At 42.5% G+C, this 22887-nt stretch overlaps 1 protein-coding gene and 1 pseudogene across 2 annotated transcripts in view; both read left to right on the forward strand.

Moving 5' to 3' along the window:
* The first annotated feature begins 50 nt into the window (after nt 1-50).
* yap1 (Yes1 associated transcriptional regulator) overlaps nt 51-22887 on the forward strand; it is a 131148-nt gene continuing 108311 nt past the window's right edge. Inside the window, exon 1 of one of the 2 annotated variants that reach the window (XM_043691121.1) lies at nt 51-966. In XM_043691121.1, the coding sequence (XP_043547056.1) occupies nt 422-966 (545 nt within the window). In that variant the 5' untranslated portion in view covers nt 51-421. The remainder of the gene's footprint in view (nt 967-22887) is intronic. The other variant, XM_043691120.1, reaches the window with a different exon arrangement.
* LOC122550417 lies at nt 13810-14582 on the forward strand (annotated as a pseudogene).

Raw genomic sequence — 22887 nt, forward strand, 5'->3', positions numbered from 1 at the left:
GGAGGGAGGGGGGAGAGAGGAGAACAGGTGAGGGAGGGGGAGTAACTGAGGCAAGTCGAGGGCGAACCGTACCATCCCGCGGGGAGGGGGCGGTCAAAGGACAAAACCGAATCAAAGTTAAAGATCCCCCCCCCCCCAGGGGGGCCCAGAATGGGCTCCGCCCCGCGTGACGTCAGCGGTCACGTGCACAGTAGGAAAAGTTGTGAAAGTCTCTGCAAACTTTCCCAGCGGGAGGAGCGAGCGCGAGCGCGGGCAGAGAGTTCCAGAAGGTTCCGCTCCTGAAGCGGAGCGCGCGGGGGGGGAACTGGCGCCATCCGCCGCCTGAGGGAACTCTGGAGAGAGTCAGTGTGTGAGGGAGCGGGACAGTGAGTGTGAGGGCACGGCAGGAGGCACCGGGCGGGCCGGCCGGCCGGTTTGGCGGATGGATCCGGCTCAGCAGCAGGGGACCGGGACCGGGACGTCTCCGGCGGCGGGGTCGGGGGCAGCGGTGCCTCGGGCCGGCCACCAGATCGTGCACGTCCGGGGGGACTCGGAGACCGACCTGGAGGCCCTCTTCAACGCCGTGATGAACCCCAAGAACTCGAACGTGCCGCAATCTGTGCCGATGCGGCTCCGCAAACTGCCCGACTCGTTCTTCAAGCAGCCCGAGCCCAAGAGCCACTCCCGCCAGGCTAGCACTGACGGGCCGAATGCTCCGTCGCTGCAGCCCCAGCATGTGCGGGCTCACTCCTCTCCGGCCTCCCTGCTCAGCGCCGCTGCCGTTACCGCCTCCGCTCCCCCAGCATCGGGGTCCTCCGGCTCCTCGGGCTCGGCCTCGCCCGCCGCTGCTGCAGTACCGCAGGGAAGCGGCTCTTCCCCGGCCTCCGCTCACCTCCGGCAGGCTTCCTATGAGATCCCCGACGATGTACCTCTCCCCCCGGGCTGGGAAATGGCGAAAACTCCCTCGGGCCAGAGATACTACTTAAAGTAAGTCGTTTCCAGTTTATATATTCACCCCGTTCTCCTGTCCCAGGGATGGGGTGCAGTGTGTTTGGTTCCAATTTAATCTGGGGGGGGAATCAAATTGCAAAGATGGGATGGTTCTGAGTGTCTAAAGTTCAGGAGTGTAAGTTTGGCCAATACCTACCTCTCCTTTTGCTGGGTGAATGTGTGTAACTATTGCAGTCTGAAGGAAATCACTGGTTACTCTCACCCAGGTAATGGGTGTAGCAGTGACAGGGTTTGATTTAAGTCCGAACTGCTGAGTGTGACAGGAACCGATTCTTTTTTCTTGGAACTGCAGCGTTGCTGACCCCGGTATCGAAGTGTGTGTGTGTGTGTGTGGGAGGAAAAGGAGCTGGTTTTGTTGTGGTTCGGTTATAAAACCGCTCACTTCCCGCGGTGACAGGCGCCTGGGTTTTGAGGGGAGACCTGAGTGAGTGCAGAAAGCTGCTCTCTAACAGTTTGCGAAGCAATGTGCAAAGTTCACGCCCGCTTTCTGCAGCCCTGTGTGTCTCAGGGTGGATGGGGGCCGTCCTTATAACTTAAACTAAAATCCATTCTCTGAGACAGTTGTCCCTGAGCTGTTCATCCATTTGGACGTGTAGATGTTAACATTTAAATATTTGGTTCCCGTATGGCTGGAATGAGCGGGTTAGTGGATCCAGAAATAATCAGCAGCTTTGTATTTGGCGACACCCCTTTCACCTACTGACCCGGACTCAAAATTTCATACGGGGTTTGAGTTTCATCGATTTCGTATTCCGCTGGACGACCCCGAATTTTCAATCCAACAAATTCCGTTTATGTTAAGAGTTTCGTTTCATTTGAGTATATTGTAAAAGTAATCAAGTAAATTCATGTTTACGCAGAGGGAGACTGTCTAACTTTATTTTTAAAGACTTTCTAACGTTATAGTTTTGATAAATAATGAAGGCAATGCGATCTGAATTAGTCGCCCCTGCCCGCATACGCTTTCGTGGAAATGGTTTTCCGTTTGATCCGATTTGAAGGAAACTGAACATTGCAAAGTTTCACTTCCCTCGCGGCGAGGCCAGGCAACGAGCTGTATCCATTTGAGTGTCCGATTACTTGGGGAACAATAGTACTCTGTAGGAGCCCGACTGTACAAAAGTCCACATGTCTAGCAGGAGTCACTGCACTGGGTCCAACGTTTGTTCCCTTGCAGACGGCTCGAGCCAACTATTGAAACAACGGCATGCTGACCAGGATGTTTCTTTAAGCAAAAGAGTAACGTGGGAAGTCGGGACTAAACCTACTTGTAAAGTTTCTCCACATTGTGACCTTTCTCCCGCATCGGGGGGGGGGGGGCACGAGCCTGGGCACAGTTGGCAGATTTCAAGCAGTGAAGAATATGTATATCCGAGATGGTCATCCTAAATCGTAATTTTTAATTGTCTACTGTAACTTTTTATCGCTGATCTGGCATTCAAATAGGCTTTAGTACAAAGTTAATAAGTTGTAAAGCGTGCAAGTTTGCAGGCATACTTACTTTCAACAACACAATAATGCATTTGCTTTCAACTGTTAAACTGTTTTGCTGTTCTTGCTGGCGACCAGATTGTCTACAACTCTCCTCAATCATGTCTTTTAATCGATTCCGATACATCTTAAATCTTCTCAAAATTTCGACACACTAACCACTCCAAGTCTAAATAAAACATGTAATGAATCATTTGATTTGATTTATTATTATCACTCATTCAAGATAGTGATAAGTATTGGTGTTCTTGAATCTGTTACGTGTTTTCAAACTTTTATCTTCCCAATGGAAGAGTATAACTGGAATGGGAGGAGTCTTTGATTATGTTGGCCGCTATGGAAGGAAGACTGGTTTTCATGATGCACTGGGATGTGTTCATAACTCACTAATTTCTTGTGATCTTGGGCATTGCAGTTGCCATACTAAGCTGTGACAATCCATATAAGATTCTTTCTATGATGCATCTGCAAAAATTAAGTCATTGTGGACATAGTGAATTTCCTTAGCATTGAGGAAGTAGAGGCTTTGCAGTGCTTTCTTGACTGTAGCATAGATGTGAATGGACCAGGAAAGATTAGTGATATTTACTCCAAAACTTGAAGCTCTTGACCACCTCTACCTCACCATTGATGTAGACGGGTGTGTCCTCTGCTCTGCTTCCTGAAGTCAGTGACCAGCTCCTTTGAGGGAGAGATTGTCTTGCCACTAAACTGTCCATCTTTTCTCTGTACTTTCTTATCATTTGTAGCTTTGCCCACTGTCGTAATTGAAATTAACAGTATAGAAGGAACAATTTTGTTATGGGATGCGATTAATATTAAAAGGTAAGCACTACAGTTTGTATTTTGTTGTGGTCATCCAAAGTTGCAAATAACCTGACCCAAATTGATCATTCAGTTTACTGTTGATTCAAACGCAGAGAGAAATCATCTGCTCTATCAGTGGGAGACTTTGAAGGTGAGCATCTCAGTAGGTGAAATGGTGGTGTACTCAAACTTTGCCAGCTTTTTGTCTCTGCCAAAATCAGTCTGTGCAGGAAAGTCTATGTTCAACCTTCCCACTAAGTGCACTGTTTCTTAGTCTGTGGTCCTAACACTGCAGGATTGCTGTTTGGTTGTAGTCAAGGCCTCATCTCTGGCATTACTGTTCGTGAGAGGAGCTAACGGGTCCTGTTGGGGTGGAGGTGGGGATAGATGGAGAGTATTTTCTAATACAGATATTAATACCAGGCCAGTGCTGACTCGCATATGATTTGTCAGGCTTTCCCTAAAAGAGGCAGTGTTGCATTTCCTGACCGATCTATTGGCTCCTGATATCCCCAATGTTTAATATGGATTTGCCAACCGTTACTGTAAATAACATGTATATACTGTTGGACTGGTACTTTGTTTCAAGCAGGAATCTTACAGAAATGGATCCATTCTTTTCTAAACTTAAACTGAAGTTTCCAGATATCCAAGGCCGCAAGACTTGCTATTATTTTATAAAAGTTCAGCCTTGTGAAGACTGATTTATCTGAAGATGTGTGGTCTTGGTCTTCGCTGTTCCTGTTTGTTCGCTAATGGAGCTGGAACCTCATTTACACTTGTTTTCTGTTTTCTTCATGATCTTTGGCTTGATAGTCATGTACCAACCTGGACCAGGGACTTTCCAGATACCTGTCAGATCTTTTTTAAGTCTATATGAACGCTGGCCATGACGTAGGTACTTGTCAGAATATGGTAAGTTTTATTTGAAATGGAGGGGCTGTCTGTATCATTTTGGTTGGAGAGCCTCAGGCTAGTTGTCGTCTCAATGAATTGTCAGCAACAATTGAATTGTCTTTATTTAGTTCAGCTCCATGACCACATGGGTTTGCAGAAGATTAGCGTCACCTGATCAGCTGTATTGGGTGCTAGTGTCATATAGTTGTCAGTAATTTCTGAGTGGCCTTTGGATTTTGGACATAAGAGTTGGAAAGTGTGATTAAGGTACGGAGCCTGTATCCTGGAGACTTGAGTGGTAACAGAAACCTTAATGCAGTAATGCTGCATTTTGGCAGTATCATCTTGCTAATACAAGCTTCTGTGGCTGTTAATTCCAGTTTGATCAATGAAATTTTAACCAGCAGAAACCAGAGTGATTCAATTTTTATTCTGAAACTATTAATTTGTTCATCAGATAGTATCTCAGATATATTACTTATATCTGAGATACTATCTGATATATAATATAATATATCAGTAAAATATAAGTAATTCATTATTTTATTTGGGAAAAGTAATTGTTACTTTTTCTCAACTGAATCTCACAGGTTTATTAACCTGCCAATTAACTGCACTTTTTATATCAATTAAAAGATGAGGTGCCTTTGTGTTGTGTTCTGAGAACTATGTTAATTTACAAATTAAGATTTAGGTACTGGTTATCTCTTGTGTGTGCTGTTTTAATATCTAAAAAATCTAGAAATCTTCAGCTGCAAGTACATTGTTTGGTTCATGCTGAAACCTCAGTTCAGTCACTGAAACCAACAGAGTCTTGTTTTGTAAGGCATCAGGTTTGTTACAGCATAGATACATGCAGTGATTGTAAGCATATATTTGTACTGTAATAGACTGTTTGGGACGTTTGCAACTTTGTCCTCAATAAAAGCTATTCTATTCTAAAAAGGCAAAAGTGTGCTAAACAAGTTGGAATAAAATAACTCACTGTGCATTAGAGCACCAAGTTGCAGGAGCTTGTTGTAGCGATTACTACCAGGAAAAAGAACAGTTTTATTTCCTGATGGGTCTTTCTGCAGCCAGAATGAATTTATGATTTAGTCATACTGTCATATAGCATGGAAACAGACCCTTCAGTCCGACCAGTCCACACCAACCATGTTCCCAAATTAAACTAATCCCACCTGCCTGCACTTGGCCCGTATCCCTCCAAACAGGTCTTATTCAGGTACTTATCCAAATGTCTTTTAAATGTTGTAACAATCCTTCCTACCAAAACAGGGTAAAATAAGTACTTGAGCAATTTACAGATTAATTGAAAATGTTGAACTGAAATGGTTTTTGTGCATTATTTAGGATGTTGATGAGTAGTTGTCCTCTCCAGGTGAGTAGAATGTTTGCAACCTTAAAACCAAATTCCTCTTGAAGGATTTCCACTTGGTTTGGGAAAAAAAAAGTTTACACCAACCTTTAGAATCAGTGTGGAGCAGATTTCACTTCACATTGGTCAATATACAGTCCAATGATGTGCAGGTTAGGTGGATTAGCCATGCTAAATTGTACCATAATTTCCAGGGGTATGCAAATTAGGTGGATTAGGCATGGTAAATGTGGGGATAGGGATTAGATGCTCTTCAGAAGGTTGGTGCAGACTGAATGGGCCAAATGGCCTCAATTGCAGTACAGGGATTCTGTGAAACCTAGTGACCCAAGTCTGGAAGTATACTAGGTTTTTTGGAAGAGAGTCTACCATTGTGCTTTCGAGTGCACCTGAATTATACAAGATTTACAGAAAAATGCACAATGGTATGTTCTATGTCTGTTTAGCTACCTGACAATTTATTTTATGCTAAATGTTTTTACTGCTTGGTGAATAGGAATGCATGAAGTATTTGAATATAGAGTTTGGCTTTCCTGCTGAACTGAGACCAACCTAAGCATTGCGTAGACTGCACAAAAAAATTTCAAAAGTAGTTCACAAAATTGTAACTCTTGTAAAACTTGCTCTTTATTGTCTCTAGCAAAAACATTAATAAGCCGATGTGTATCATTAAGTGGCTGAGTGCAGCATGAGCAACATTATTGACTATTGATTGACATGTCCTCTAGCACTAAGCAGTTGAGAATTCCACAGGTGCACTAAGTACAAGTTATCCTTATTGCAGTGTTAACCCATCTATACTGTATCCTCATAACATGGCCCCTGTGTAGATATCTTTGCTGAACTTTTTCTTTGACAGGCATCTCTCTCTCCTTGGGTAAGGAGACCTTTGTTGCATGCAGTATTCCAGTTGGGTGCTCCCGTCCACTCATCCTCTGGCAATGAAGGCCAGCATACCTTTCGTCATCTTAGCTGCATGTTGTACTGTATGCTTGCATTCAGTGTAAAGTATGCATTCTTTGTACATTAAAATTTCTCAAGTTATTACCATTTAAATGATACTATATTATATTTCCTACCAAAGTGGACAATTTTGTAATTATAGTAATGTCATTTTCCCAATCGCCCAACTTGTCTAATTCTTCCTCGCCATTTGCAATTGCTCCTGGTTTTGTCTTCAACAAATATGGGAATATTTCCCTGAATTCCCTCATTCAAATCATTGACAGAGTTGTGAAGAGCTGGAGTGGATCACCACCACTGAACTCTGTAGTGCATCAATAGTCAACGCCTTCCACTCCAAAAAAGCCATTTGTTCCTACTGTTATCTGTCTGATGACCAATTTTCTACTACTCTATTACCCTAAATTCTATCTTTATCAAAAGCTTCCTGAAAATCCAAGTACTGTACTAGGGTCTCTGATTTATGACCATCTGATGTATGAATGAGATTCCATAAGGGATATATTAATATTAATATTAAAAATCTGACATGTGAGCCTTGCATCGCGATTGAATGGCTATTTTATGTTGGCTTGCATTGTTCCAACTCTTACAGATTGACTTGAAAATGTACTCAAACTTCAATTTGAGGGCTGCCTTTACACTACATTGACTGGTTTTCTCTTATTTGACAAATTGCATCCTTGGCAAATCTCAGTAGGTTGGTCAAATGTGATTTCCTGGATGTAGGTTTGCTCGCTGAGCTGGAAGGTTCATTTCTAGAAGTTTCGTCACCCAACTAGGTAACATCTTCAGTGTGCCTCCGGGCGAAGCACTGTTGATAATTCTGCTTTCTATTTATATGCTTGGGTTTCTTTGGGTTGGTGATGTCATTTTCTGTGACATTATTTCCTGTGGTGACGTCATTTCCTGTCCTTTTTCTAAGGGAGTAATAGATGGGGTCTAACTCGGTGTGTTTGTTGATATAGTTCCGGTTCGAATGCCATGCTTCTAGGAATTCTCGTGCGTGTCTCTGTTTGGCTTGTCCTAGAATGGATGTGTTGTCCCAGTTGAAGTGGTGTTCTTCCTCCTCTGTAAACTTGAGTGGAACAACACATCCATTCTCGGTCAAGTCAAACAAAGACATATGCACTGTTCTTTTAATTAAGTTACCCAGTCTACTGCAGCCTCCTTACCCCTCATACCATCATAGTTTCCTTTGTTTAGGTGTAGGACTCTATCGTCAGATTTTTTTATTTCACTTTCTACCAAATGAAAAATTTGATGTTGTGGCCCCTCTTCCATAAAGGTTCTTGTGTAGCAAGATAATTATCTAAACTTTTCTCATTGCACACAATCAGATCTAGGATATCATATTCTTCTTTTAGTTTCTTAGTGTACTGATCTAAGAAAACATTGTGCATACACTTCAAGAATTCATTCTTCACCTTATTGCACATGTGGTTTGTCCAATCTCTAAGATTAAAGTTACCCATCATTATTGTAGCACCCTTACCACATGCATCTCTAATTTCCTGTTTCATGCCACCACCCACCTTACCACCATTGTTTGGAAACCTGTAGATCTCACCTGCTAACTCTCTTCCATCCTATATTTCTTAGCTTCATGCATTCTGATTCTACATCTAAGTTTTCCATCTCACTATCCGTTCTATTGCTAGAAACATTATTCTACTTCTGTTGTTGTTTGCATCCTTTCTAAATATTGAATTACCTTTGATATTCTCTTCTCGGAGGAGAAAGTGAGGACTGCAGATGCTGAGATCAGAGTTGAGAGTTGGTGCTGGAAAAGCACAACTCCTGCTTTCTCCTGCTCTGATGCTGCCTGACCTGTGTTTTTCCAGCACCACACACTCAACTATTCACTTCTCAACCCTGGTGACCTGTCAGTTTGCACACTATGCACTTAAGGATGATATGTTTAGATTTTGTTTCTCAATATTTTCACGCATTAGTTTGGCCTTGGTGATGGCCCTAACTTCCTTTGCCTTCCCCTTTTGCTATATCCTTCTGTCTTTCATTTCTAATTTTATCTCCCTTTCTCTGTCTCTCCATTTAATGTTTCCTCAAATAAAGATGTAATAATGTTCAGATAATCAGCTTAAATGTTGATTATCCATATTGTCAAGAGTGCTGGTGAGGAATGTCTTGACATCAGTGTTGACTCAGGAATGTTTATCTCAAACCAAGAAGGCAGGCATTGCATTATTTTGGCGCATCCATAATTCATGATTAGATTGAGTAGGTGGTTGAGGAAAAATAGTTGAAGGAATATGGGAGTAGGAAGGTTACATAGGTGGTGTGAACAATGTCATTGAGGATAAATGCACTAACAGATGAATTAGACTGAAGCAGCCCTGTGTTGTGACTCATACCTCTTGTTAATAAGAATTTGGGGAATATCTGGAATTGTAAGCTAGTTTCACTATTTTGGTGACTGTGGAAAGTCAAACACCCATCTGTTTTATTAATATCCTTTTTATTTATTTTCTACGCTAATTCCCCTGCCCCACTTCAAACAGACTTGCTTACAGGCTTTTGAAAATCCGAATCCAGCTGCACGCTCTGTTTATATTTGTATTAGGCTGCTGCTTAAATCAATTCAAATGCTACTGAGCAGTTTTTGTTGCAATCTTAGAGGCATCTGGTGCCAGTTTGTCTTAAAGTATCAAATCCAGCTTCAAGCATTAACATCTCTCAGTTCTGCTGTTGTTCAAGATTTGAAACAAGAACCCACTCTTCCTGCAGCATAGCAGTCTAAACTTGTAGAGGCACAGCGAGTCAGACAGCATCGGAGGAGCAGGCAATCCTTCGTTAGTCTGAAATGTTAACTTTCCTGCTGGTCAGATGCTATCTGACTGCTGTGCATTTCCAGCTTCAAATCTATTGACTCTGCTTCCAACATCTGCGGTCATTACTAATTCCTCGTCTCAACTCTTATTTGTAAAAGAAATTGGAAAAATAAAATATATTCTTCCATTTCTGAAATGATTATGAAGCCATTTGTTTTACAGACAATTAGAGAAAGGGAACAAACTGAGGGGGGACCTTGTAGAGGTTTTTAAAATCATGAGGGACATAAAATAGGGTGAATAGCCAATGCCTTTTCCCCAGGTTGGGGAAGCCCAAAACTTAAGGGCATAGTTTTTAAGGTGAGAGGGGAAAGATATAAAAAGGGCCTAAGGGACAACATTTGAATGCAGAGGGTGGTGTGTGCATGAAATGAGTTGCCACAGGAAGTCAGAGAAGCTGGTATAACTACAGCATTTAAAAGGTATCTGGATGGATACGTAAATAGGAAGGGTTTAGAAGGACATGGGCCAAATGCTGGAAAATGTGACTAGGCCAGATTTGGATGTATGATTACGGATTAGTTAGACCGAAGGGTTTACTTCTGTGCTGTATAACTCTTTAAGCACTGGCCTTATCAGAAGACCTCACATTCCACATGTGAATGAGGAAAGGAACAGCTGGTTTGATTATCATAGTAGGCAAGTTCATATATTCATCAAAAGTTCGTGTTCTTGAAATATTACAAAATGCTTCTGGGTATTTGGGTTTTCATGATGTAAACTAACTAGCAACACAAACTAATGATGGCTTTTCCTCTGGCTTTTAGTTGGCTCATTGCATCTATTGAATTGGCACTGGTTTATGATATTAACAATAATGTAGGTTTCAGAGGCATGGCAAATCTTAAATTGTTTTGTCACCATGACTTTTGTTCAAAATCAATTTTCAGACTTGGTTGACCTACCTATGCTTTCACAGATGACATGAAAGGTCATGTTAACCAGCACCAAACCAAGATTTAATGTGAATAGTTTACGACTAGCTAAATATACTGACAAATAAATGGTATTAGAGTACATTGGATGAATTTAGTTGATTTGAATTGACTTGATGCTTTGTTTGTGAAGGGTACATTACAATGCTGATGTGACTTAGTGGGTAGCCTGTAAATACTATGATTCAGATTAAGTCACAATGCAAAGGTTTGAGCAGCAAATATGTGAAGGTATGTTTGGGCCCTTTGATCCTGAAGAGGGAGCGGATAAATGGAAATTTGCCATGGCGAGGTGTTGGTATTGAAGGAAGAGTGGACCAGGGTCTCCCGGAGGGGATTGGTCCCTGCGGAAGGCGGGGAAGAGAATGTGTCTGGTGGTAGCAGAAATGGCAGCTGATCTTCTGATCATTATATTAAGATGGATAAGTCCCCAGGGCCAGTCCAGATTTATCCTAGGTTGCTAAGCCGCTGGCGAAGATCTTTGCTTCCTCACTCTCCATGGGAATTGTGCCGGAGGATTGGAGGGAGGTGGATGTTGTACCTTTTTTCAAGAAGGGGAATAAGGAAATCCCTGGCATTTACAGACCAGTCAGTCTTATGTCTGTGGTCAGCAAGGTTTTGGAAAGAATTGAGGACTGATTAAAGGCAGTCAGCATGGCTTTGTGAGGCGCAGGTCATGCCTCTCAAATCTTACTGAGCTCTTTGAAGAGGTGCCGAGACAGGTAGACTAAGGTCGAGCAGTGGATGCGGTGTATGGATTTCAGCAAGGCGTTTGGTAAGGTTCTCCGTGGTAGGCTCATTCATAAAGCCAGGAAGTATGGGATACAGGGAGATTTGGCTGTCTGGATTCAGAATTGGTTGGCTGACAAGGCAGAGTGGTTGTAGATGGAAAGTATTCTGCCTGGAGGTCAGTGTTAAGTAGTGTCCCACAGGGCTGTGTTCTTTGTCGCTGCCTCATTGTAGTTTTTACAAATGACTTGGATGAGGAGGTTGAGGGATGTGTTACTAAATTTGCCAATGGTACAAAGCTTGGATGTGCCATTGATAGCATCGAGGGCTATTGTAGACTGCAGTGTGACATAAACCGGATGTAGAGCTGGGCTGAGAAATGGATAAGTGTGAACTTATGCATTTTGGAAGGTTGCACTTGAATGCTGAATATAGGATTAAAGACAGTATTCTTGGCAGTGTGGAGGAACAGAAGGATCTTGGTGTTCAAGTGCAAAGATCCCTCAAATTTGCCACCCAAGTGGGTAGGGTTGTTAAGAAAGTTTATGATGTTTTGGCTTTCGTTAACAGGGGGATCAAGTTTAGGAGCTGTGAGGTTTTGCTAAAGCTTTAAAAGTCCCTGGTGAGACCACACTTGGAATATTGTGTCCAGTTCTGGTTGTCCCATTATAGGAAAGATATGGAGGCTTTGGAGAGGGTGCAAAGAAGATTTACCAGGATGCTGCCTGGACTGGAGGGCTTGCCCTATGAAGAAAGGTTGACTAAGCTTGGACGTCCTCTCTGGAGAGGAGGAAGAGGTGACCCAATCGAGGTTTATAAGGTAATGAGAGGCATGGATAGTCAATAGCCAGAGATTTTTCCCCAGAGCAGGATTGACTGGCACGAGGGATCATAGTTTTAAGATATTAGGAGGAAGGTGTGGAGGAAATGTCAGAGGTAGGTCCTTTACGCAGACAGTTGTGAATGTATGGGATGCATTGCCAGCGGTGGTGGTGGAAGTAGAATCATTAGGGACATTTAAGTGACTGCTGGACATGCAATTGGACAGCAGTGAATTGTGAGGTGCGTAGGTTATGTTATTTTAGATTAGTAATAATCTTCGGGGCAACGTCGTGGTCTGAATGGCCTGTTCTTTGCTGTACTGTTCTGTGTTCTATGTTCTTGATGTGGATGCTGGTGGGTGAGGAAAAGGGGATCCCTATCACTGTTGCTGGAGGGAAGAGAAAGGGTGAGGGCATAAGTGTGGGAGATGGATTGGACTCAATTGTTGACAGAGCCCTCAACTGGGTCCGACCCATCACTTGCACCACTGCCCTCTCCCCCGCTCTTCCATTCTGCAAAAGCGATAAGGATTCCCTTGTCCTTACCTATCATTCCATCAGCATCCAGAAGATCATCAGCTGCTTTTGCTGCCACCACTGACACACCTTCCCCTCCCCTCCCTTCTGCAGGGAACGTTCCCTCGGGATAGCCTGGTCCACTTTCCCTTCACTGTTAACTCTTCTCCACCCCACAGCTGCTGAAGCTGTAACACCTGACTGTTTACCTCCTCCCTCCTTCGTATCAAAGGGCCCAAACATACATTTGGTGAAGCAGCATTTTACCTGCACTTCTCACATTCTAGTCTACTGCATTCATCTGCACAATGTGATCCACTCTACAATGGGGAAATGAAATGTAGACTAAGTGACTGCTTCACAGAACATATATGTTGTGACTGCTAAAAATACTGAGCTTCTGGTTGCCTGCTACTGTAACATACCATCCCTGGCCAACGTTTGACTCGGGCTTGCTGCAGTGTCCTAGTGAGCTCAGTGCAAGCTGGAGGAACAGCCCCTCATTTTCCGCCTAGGGACCCTGCAGCCCTCCAGACTTTGCCTTGGAACCTTTTGACAGTCTTGCGTGGACTGTTTAGAGAGTTAGAATTGAGTGATATAATGAATAGAAGAGATGGGTGTCGATGGTCATTGAAAGTTTAAGTGAATGGGCAGAAGAGATTCAAGGTAGGAAAAATGAGATCTCACATTAGACCTTTCGGAAATGTTTAGGTTGGCCTAATGATCGGGCAACTAGAATCTGTGGATGAGCAAATGGATTGTAGAGTCCAGGTGCAAATTAGGAGTTATTTTTCATATGGAAAAATTTTAAAAGCTAATAGGATGCTGACCTTAATGTTGAGAGGGCTAAAATCCAGAGAGGTGAAAATTGTGTTTAAGTATAACTCTTGTTCGAGCTTTCATTTGATCTCACCTGGAATGCTACAGTCTGTGCTGAAGAAGCCACTTATCTCAGTTGATCAAGATGTGGTATGGAATAGAACAAGCAGGACAGGTCAGTCCTGCACTTGTTGATGTAGTTGTCAGAGCCTATCTCCTATCTTTGCTCCATAATAACATTACTACCTGTCACGCACTGCAGTTGCCAAAAGATCTTGGATCCTCCTTGCCTTTGGGATTATGTGGAAATGGCTGTGAAAGCATCATGGAATCTTTTGATAGGGGATTGGATTATACTAATCTGCATTTAACTGTTTTTAGGAAATTGCTTTGCTGCTATCTATGAATTTGTTACCTAGGAGAGAGTGCACTACAGATTGGCAAGGACAATGGGTTGAAAGTGTTAAATTGAGAGGGGGCTGCACAGACTAGACTTTAATTACCGAATGTAGTATTGGGGATGCATGTATTTAAGGGCCACCTGGAAATACTGTAAGTTTTTGCACTTTTGACATTCTGGAGTTTTAAGGGCTTTGCTATGTGATTCCTTGCAGCTGAAGCCAACAGTCTAATATCTGTTGTGGTATACCTACTGTCTACAGGAAATCAAGTGACTTTGCGGAAACAACCAAGCAAAGTTTTCAAGGATATAAGAAAAGTCTTTATTGTCTAATGTTACCCATTGTGCACTCACCACCAAGCCACATTTCACCTGCCTGGTGTAGGGATACACAATGGATTCAGTCAGCTCCCCAGTCATGAGCACTAAAAGTGATGAAGCTAACAAGTGTGAAGAGGTGGTCTGTACACTTTTTGTCAGTAGCCCTCCTTTGGATATTAAATCATGTGAGCTTTATCTTCTCTTTCAACCATTTAAGGAATATGAAGGTTCACTGATCAAGCTAACATCAAAATGGCCAGTTGGCTTTGTTACATTTGATAGCAGAGCAGCAAAGAATGCATTAAATAGCATTCGATTTGATCCCGAAAATCCTCAGATTCTTTATTTGGAATTTGCAGAGACGAACACAAACATGGCCAAAAGCAAACTGACAATTACACCTAACCCCACAAATATGCACCCTGCCTTGGGAGCACAATTCATTGCACTGGGCCCCATGACCTTGCAGGAACAGCACTTTTCCCTGTATCTCCAAAGGCCTAGGTCCCCTATCCACTGTACACAACAGAACAGACCCCTGCCATTCCACATACTGCATTCACTTATCCTGCTACTGCAGCTGCTGCTCTTCACGCTCAGATGCACTGGTATCCTCCATCTAAAGCATCACTGCAAGAATGGAAGTCTCGTCAGTATTGTTAAGTATTTAACTGCCCTTATCCAAGACGGCCCTAGATTGGGTTGGGATATCTGGTCAGCATGGACGGGTTGGACCGAAGGGTCCGTTTCCATGCTGTACATCTATGACTCTAATTCAGATTTCTTCATGGAGTGATCCCTGAGGGCAGACTGTATTTAGTTTTCAGTTTGGACTTTACTGATGATTTAGATAACTGGCTCGTTTCCACTTAACATGGAGGGCGTGGAGTGGTCACTAAGGTCTGTAGATTTAAGAACTTTATTATTGAACTCTTTTTTTCCATGTGGGAGGACCCTGGGTCTCCTATCTGCTTCATGGACTAGTAATTCTTATTCTAATCATTGCATTGTGTCACAACTTGAATACGGGCTGTCAGATTCTTATGAATAAGCTGGTTGTGCCTTTTTCAGCCCCATTTAGTTGGTTATCATGGAATGATAAAAGAAAGGAATGAGGGAGTGACATGGCTGGTGTCTAGTGCACATGACTGACTGATTTAAAACCCTGTATAAAGGGAGGCTGGTTCTCTTGTTCGGGGAGCCTTGCTTGACATGCTCTGCCATCATCGGGAAGAGTGTTAAGTGGTCCTCCAAAAGCTAGTAATTGCTGAACTAAATCGTGGCTGTTAATAGAAGTTGCCATATTGCAGTTGCATCAAGCGTGTAAGAATCTGAAGAAGGGAACGTTACAAACAGCACAGTTTAATATCTGTACTGACTAAGGTAGATTTTAGTCCTTACCTCCTTGCATTGCTCCATTGTAACAATGTGGCATAAGCCATGAATCTATGTTAACACTAATGGTGGGGCTTAATTATCTACACATTTTTTGAGTCATATAACAATACAGGGTTAATGGTAGTGTTTAATAAGGTTAAAGGAAAAGGTTTGCTTGATAACATGAAACACTTTCCCCTTGAGTTAGTCTAGAACAAGGGACATGACTTTTTTTGAAAGAGCTAAACTGTTCAAGGATGATTATAACCTTTCTCAAAGAATAGAGTAAATCTGGAACTCTGCATCCACGCAGTCTTGAGGCTGAATCATTTGGATACTTCAAAACGCAAACTGATTTTTATTGGATATGATGTTCATTGTTTGGAAGAAATGTAACTAGAGTCAAGATATGGATCTTTCAGGGGTTAATTGAATCGCGACTACTGTTGCAGCAGTTCATTCTTTTTTGGGGAGAGCAAGAAAGATTTCCCTAGTGTACTAGCCAATATTGCCTCAAGGCTCCGCAGTCAATTGGAAGTTCCACACTTACCGATGATTGAACAGACTCCCACTTTCCTCGAAGCTGCTGCGCACACAACTCTAAGGTCTCTTCAAGAGAAATTTGAGGGAACATTGGTCCTTGCCAATACATGTCCCTCAGCCAACAGAACATAAATAGCTTTTGCTGCTCATGAATTGCTTTGCTTTATGTGGGATCTTGGTGTATGCAAATTCACTGCTTTCATTCCGAATTCCTTTGTTTCTCTTTACCCTTCCATGAGATGTGGGCATTGCTGGCTGGTCCAGCATTTATTGCCCATCCCCAATTACTCTGAGAGCAATGAAGAGTCCACTGCATTGTTGCGGATCTGGGGTCACATGTAGGTCAGACCACATAAGGGTGACAAATTTCCTACCCTAACAGGCATTCTTGTCTCAGATGGGATTTTTATGGCAATTGGTTTCATAGTTACCATTAGACTAGATTTTAGTTTTAATTTCTTTTGAAAAGTATTTTTAAGAATTTTTTTTATTGAATTTAAATTCCATTAGCTCCTGTCAAGGACTTCTGGTCATCTCATAGAATATTGGCCTGGGGCTCTGGATTACCTGTCCAAGCGTATTACTTACTTTGGTTGTGCATTCACAAAGTGGTGGTGTTGTCAGTCATTTGAACCTTTTTAATTGAAGAATAAATACTTTTTCATAGCGCAGGAAGGCAGGCATTGAGCTGTTTGATAAAAGTAAGAGATTGGACTGCGTAAACGTAAGCCAACTTTAAATATAAAAAGCAGTTTTTAATGATTTGAATAAGCTACTAGAAACTTTGTGGTGAAGAAATCTGATTGTTTTGACTTGGTGAAGCTGATGGAGCAGTGAGTCAGAGTGCTGTCTGACTTGGGAGATGATATATTGTCTTACCAGTTGGGGGAGGCTACATGCATGGGAAAGTGTTCCCTTTGTCCTGTTGAACTCATGACCTTAAGATATAGGAGCAAAATTAGGCCATTCAGCCCTTGAGTCTGCTCTAGCATTTCATCATGGCTATGTTTCTCAACCCCATTCCCATGCCATTTCCCCCATAACCCTTAATAGTTAAGGTCTGTCCCTGTTTGTCTTAAACACACCCAAATGGCTTTGCTTCCACAACTTTCCGCGGCAGAGAGTTCCACATATTCATCACCTTTAGCTGAAGAAATTACTTCTCACCTCACATGCAAAGCGTTATCCCTTCACTCTGAAGCTGTGCCCTCAAGTCTTAGTCTCTCCTGCTAGTGGAAACGTTTTCTCCACATCCTTTCTATACAGGTGTCTCTGTTAGTTTTAGTGAGATTCCCCCTCAATCTTCTAAAATCCATTGAATACACTTCCAAAGATTTCAACCACTCTTATCACAAGCCCTTTATCCCCAGCATCGTTCTGTAAACCTCCTCTGGACCCCTCCAATGTCAGCATATCCTTCATCAGATAATAATCCCAAAACTGCTCAATATTCCAAATGCGGTCTGACCAGAGCCAAATACAGCCTCAATGATACATCCCTTATTTTTAGGCTTCTTGAAATGAATGCTAATTGCAGTTACTATAGTGGCTCAGCAGTGAGAGTGCTACAATTGGAAAAATGTCTGTGAAGAAATGAACCCAGATGGGTCTTTTAGCATCAACCAAGCACCAGAAATGATAGTGATAAACCTGGCCCTGTTGATCCTGCAAAGTTATTATATCTGGAAATTGTCCCAAAATTGGGAGAGCTGGCCTGCAGACCCACCATCATTATTCCCTACGCATATCCTGTCCCAGCAGCAGGATGGAACACAATACCAATAATCTTAGGTTAACAGTCCAGGTATCCTTACCCTGTAGCATCCTTACCGGAGTAGGTCACCATTATGTAAAAAACCTATCTGATCTAATTACTTATATCAGTGTTTTAAAATCCAAACCTTAAAAATGATTTAATGTATGCATAAATCAGACCCCTTTCATCATGTGACTGGAAAGTAACATTCACACCACACAATTGTCAAGTAATGACTATCTGCAACAAGGGGGAAACTTTTTTCACTAATTGCTATGTAGCAGCCCTAACATTCCCCATAGACTGAGTCAAGAAAACAGCTCATCACTACCTCCTTCAGGACAATTAAAGATTGATAAGAAATGTCACCTTAGCCAGTGATGCCCACTTCCCATGAAAGGATATTTTCAAAATTTATTTATACATTTGAGTCTTGGTCTGTTGTGGCGGGTGATATCACTTCCTTTTTCTGAGGTGTTAGTAAATGGGGTCCAAATCAATATGTTTGTTAATGGAGTTCCAGTTTGAACGCCAGACCTCTAGGAATTCCTGTGCGAGACTTTGTTCAGCCTGTCCCAGGATGGATGTATTGTCGCAGTTGAACTGGTGTCCCTCTTTGTCTGTATATGGATACAAGTATTGGTCGTGTATTTTAGTGGGTAGTTTTCTTCCCATCTGTTCAATGTAATGTTTGTTGCAGTCTTTGAAGGGTATTTTGTTTATGACATTTGTTCTACTGGTTGTTTTTACAGGGTCCTTTTAAATAAATCAGGTGGTGTTTTAGTGTGGTGGTAGGTTTGTGAGCTACCATGGTGCTTAGGGGCCTGGCATTCAAACTGGAATTCCATTAACAAAAGTGGACCTCATTTAGCAGCCTCTCAGAAAAAGAACCAGAAGTGATATAACCCACCAGAACACTAAGATACACAGATAGCAAGTGGGATACAATGCCAGCGCTTCATCAGAGGCCCACTGATGTTACCTCGCATGGTGATGAAATGTCTGAGAACAAATCTACCAGCTCACTGTCCAAAGCCCCAAGGGAGGCATGCTTCCACATCTGTCAGAAATTAACCTGTACCTTTACCAGTGTCATCTACTGCATCTGTTGCACCCATTGTGGTCTCCTGTACATCGGAGAGACAGGACGCTGCCTTGCGGATCGTTTCAGAGAACATCTCTGGGATACCCACCAGCCCCGCCGCCCCGTGGCTGAACACTTCAACTCCCCCTTCTACTTTGTCAAGGGCATGCAGTTCCTGGGTCGCCTCCACTACCAAACCGTTACCACCTGATGCCTGGAGGAAGAACGTCTCCTATTCTGCCTTGGGACCCTGCAGCCACACCCATTCCCCCCCCCCTCCCCCAAGACTACACCGCTGTCCAGACACATCCATCACTGTCCCCTCTGACCTGTCACCTTCTCCCTCACCTCATCCACCGATTGCTTTCCCAGCTACCTTCCAATCCCAATCCCAAACCCTATGCCCCCCTCAGGCCCGACCCACAAGTCTCATTCCTGATGAAGGGCTTATGGCCGAAACATTGATTCTCCTGCTCCTCGATGCAGCCTGACCTGCTGTGCTTTTCCAGCACTACACTTTTGACACTGAAATCTGGATCCACTTGAGTCACTGAAGACTGGTGAACCTTTGATTTCAGGATAATGCAGCTAATTTGAAGCCTCACACTGGAACATCACTCCAGATTATAGTTTGGATTTGACTCATTTGGAATCAGTCAACTGATGCTCACTGTGGTAATGGAGGAAATCAGATATCAGACTGGAGACCTATGACCACAAGGATGGTGCTGGGTCCACTACTTTTTCGTCATTTATATCAATGATTTGGATGTGAACATAAGAGGTATAGTTAGTAAGTTTGCAGATGACACCAAAATTGGCGATGTAGTGGACAGCAAAGATGGTTACCTCAGTACAATGGGATTTTGATCAGATGGGCCAGTGGGCTGAGGAGTGGCAGATGGAGCTTAATTTAGATAAATGTGAGCTGCTGCATTTTGGAAAAGCAAATCAGAGCAGGATGTATACACTTAATGGTAAGGTCTTGAAGAGTGTTTCTGAACAAAGAGACCTTGGAGTGCAGGTTCATAGTTCCTTGAATGTCGAGTCATCGGTAGATAGGATAGTGAAGAAGGTATTTGGTCTGCTTTCCTTTTAATGGTCAGAGTATTGAATATAGGAATTGGGAGGTCATGTTGCAGCTGTACAGGACATTGGTTAGTCCACTTTTGGAATATTGCGTGCAATTCTGGTCTCCTTTCTATCAGAAAGATGTTGTTGAAAGGATTCAGAAAAGGTTTACAAGGATATTGCTAGGATTTGAGCTATAGAGGCTGAATAGGCTGGGACTGTTTTCCCTGGAGTGTGGAGGCTGAGGAGTGACCTTAGAAGTTTATAAAATAAAGAGGCATGGATAGAATAAATAGGCAAAGTCTTGAACTAGAGGGCATAGGTTTCGGGTGAGAGGGGAAAGATGTAAAAAGGGACTTGAGGGGCAACCTTTTTACACAGGGTGGTGAGTGTATGGAATGAGCTGCCAGAGAAAGTAGTGGAGGGTGGTACAATTGTAACATTTAAAAGGCATCTGAATGGGTATATGAAAAGGAAGGGTTTCGAGGGATATGGTCCAACTCTGGCAAATGGGACTAGATTAGGTTAGGATGTCTGATTGGCTTGAACGAGTTGGACCGAAGGGTCTGTTTCCATGCTGTATATCTCTACGACTCTGTGACTATGACCTGCACAGCTCAACGTGAGAATCAGGAAGTTGATGTCGATTTGTACATTCAAACCTTACCAAGACAGTCTTGTTTTCAAATAGTGTGTTCTAATTTCTATTTTCTGTTGATTGTGATTGATTGTCTTTTACTCCCCAGTTAACACGAAAGCTGATATAGTTTACTCACAAGTAACTGAGTGGGAGAAAAGTTAAGGGAGTTCCAAATAAAAGCCTAACAGATATTTAAAAAATTGTAGGCAATCTCTGACTACATAATCAAGCAAAATCTAAATCTCAAACACTGATGGACACATTCACTGTAAAGGAACACCCACATTTAAGGTGCCACTTTTCTATTTAATCCTCCTCTGAATGCTAACAATTGAATTTATTTTCCTTTCCCTCCATCTGACTCCAACCCCTGAACCAACTATTATAGCTGAAAATGTTGTCCGTAATGTCAGTCAAATCAGTGGAATAAGTGGAAAGTTTAAAGTTGCCCTGGAACAAAGTACAGGTATATGGCAGTAAGATCTACCGACCTACATGTATCATGTCTTTCTCACAGATGTTCGAAATTTGGAGTTATTTTTAGTATCCTGCTGGAGGGTATTGTCTGACTTTGTTTCACAAAGTCACTAAACATTCTGGATATTGCCAGTCATTTTGGTTAATCATCCTGCCTACAGGCAGTTTGGTAGAAGTTGAGACCATTATCTTCTTATGCCATGTTCTTTTTTCAAATTTCCCTGAATTGCTTCTCTTTTGTTTTAGGTGGGGAGGGTTCAGCTTTCTGCTGCTACTTTTCAAAGCACAGCATAAATTTGAACGAGGGTAGTGACACCAGTTGAACAAGTTTGATTGTATTGTGCATCATACTATTTCCTTCCTTTTGAAAAAGACTGTTTGCAAGTTGTTATGAGTCTTTGACAAACAACATGTGGACAAGGACTATTGAAGTGCAAAAAAATGCAGCCAACTCTGTGATATCTAATTTGTGCAATAGTTGAGCAGATATCAATCATCTTTAGTCTTAAATCTGATTTTCATGGGTGACCTGTTGATGACAATGTACTCTATTTCTACTCATTAGAACAAAGTTAATTTTGTTGACTGATTTGAATTATGCACTGTGGCTTTTTGTAAATGGGGAAGCTGGGAAACAGATCTTTAAGATGGAGTATTTCATCTCCACACCATTAGAAAATTAACTTTGTACACATTAAATCCAGGGCTTTTGATGCCTTAGGCCAAATTAATTTTGAGGGGGAGGCAACTTTTTGAAGTTGGGGTGGGAATTGTAAAACACATTGTGTGGCTGGCCTATACCACCTTCCCACTCGTGCTGAAACTGTCCCATTTCACAGGGTTGTGGAGTCCTCGGGTGGTCTGCTTGTCCTTTGGGCATATTGAAGATCGTGTGGAAAAATTAACGGTTACTTAAATATATCCTATGACCCTGGCTGTAAGATTACCTTCAGCAGAAGGAGGCCCAAGTCATGCTCTCCTCGAAACCTAATGGCTTAATATTGCAGATATTTGTGTCTGAGGAATGTAAAATGTTTGCAAAATAGTGACAATAAATGTCTGGGTTCTTCAATTCTGCATTATTCATGCCCAATTTCTTATGATACTCAATATCTAATGTGGGAATGCTAAACTAAAATACCCTGATGTGGAGGTGCCAGTGTTGGACTAGGGTGGACAAAATTAGAAATCACATGACACCAGGTTTATTTGGAAGCTTGCTGGTGTCATGTGATTTTCTTTAACTAAAATACCTTGTTTGGAACAAACACTCATTCTCAGCAGTCAGTCCAGGGTCTGCTGGGACTACATAGAGGTGTACAGCACAGAAACCGATCCTTCGGTTCAACCCGTCCATGCCGACCAGATATCCCAACCCAATCTAGTCCCACCTGCCAGCACCTGGCCCATATCCCTTCAAACCCTTTCTATTTGTGTACCCATTCAGATGCCTTTTAAATATTGCAATTGTACCAGCTTCCACCACTTCCTCTGACAGCTCATTCCATACACGTACCACCCTCTGCATGAAAACGTTGCCCCTTAGGTATCTTTTATATCTTTCTCCTCTCACCCTAAACCTATGCCCTCTAGTTGTGGACCCCATTCCCAACCCCGCGGGCGTGCACACAGAGGCAGGCAGGCATCTCCGGGAAGAGACTTTGTGTATTTATTCTGTCCATGCCCCTCATTATTTTATAAACCTTTATAAGGTCACCCTTCAGCCTCCGATGCTCCAGGGAAAACAGCCCTAGCCTATTCAACCCCTCCCAATAGCTTAAATCCTTGATTCCTGGCAACATCCTTGTAAATCTTTTCTGAAACATTTCAAGTTTCGCAAAATTTTTCCGATAGGAAGGAGACCAGAATTGCTCGCAATATTCCAACTGTGGCCTAATCAATGTCCTGTACAGCCACAATATGACCTCCCAACTCTTGTACTCAATACTCTGCCCAATAAAGGAAAGCATACAAAATGCCGCCTTCACTATCCTATCTACCTGCGACTCCGCTTTCAAGA

This window comes from Chiloscyllium plagiosum, chromosome 6, assembly GCF_004010195.1.
Source record: "Chiloscyllium plagiosum isolate BGI_BamShark_2017 chromosome 6, ASM401019v2, whole genome shotgun sequence".
NCBI lineage: Eukaryota > Metazoa > Chordata > Chondrichthyes > Orectolobiformes > Hemiscylliidae > Chiloscyllium > Chiloscyllium plagiosum.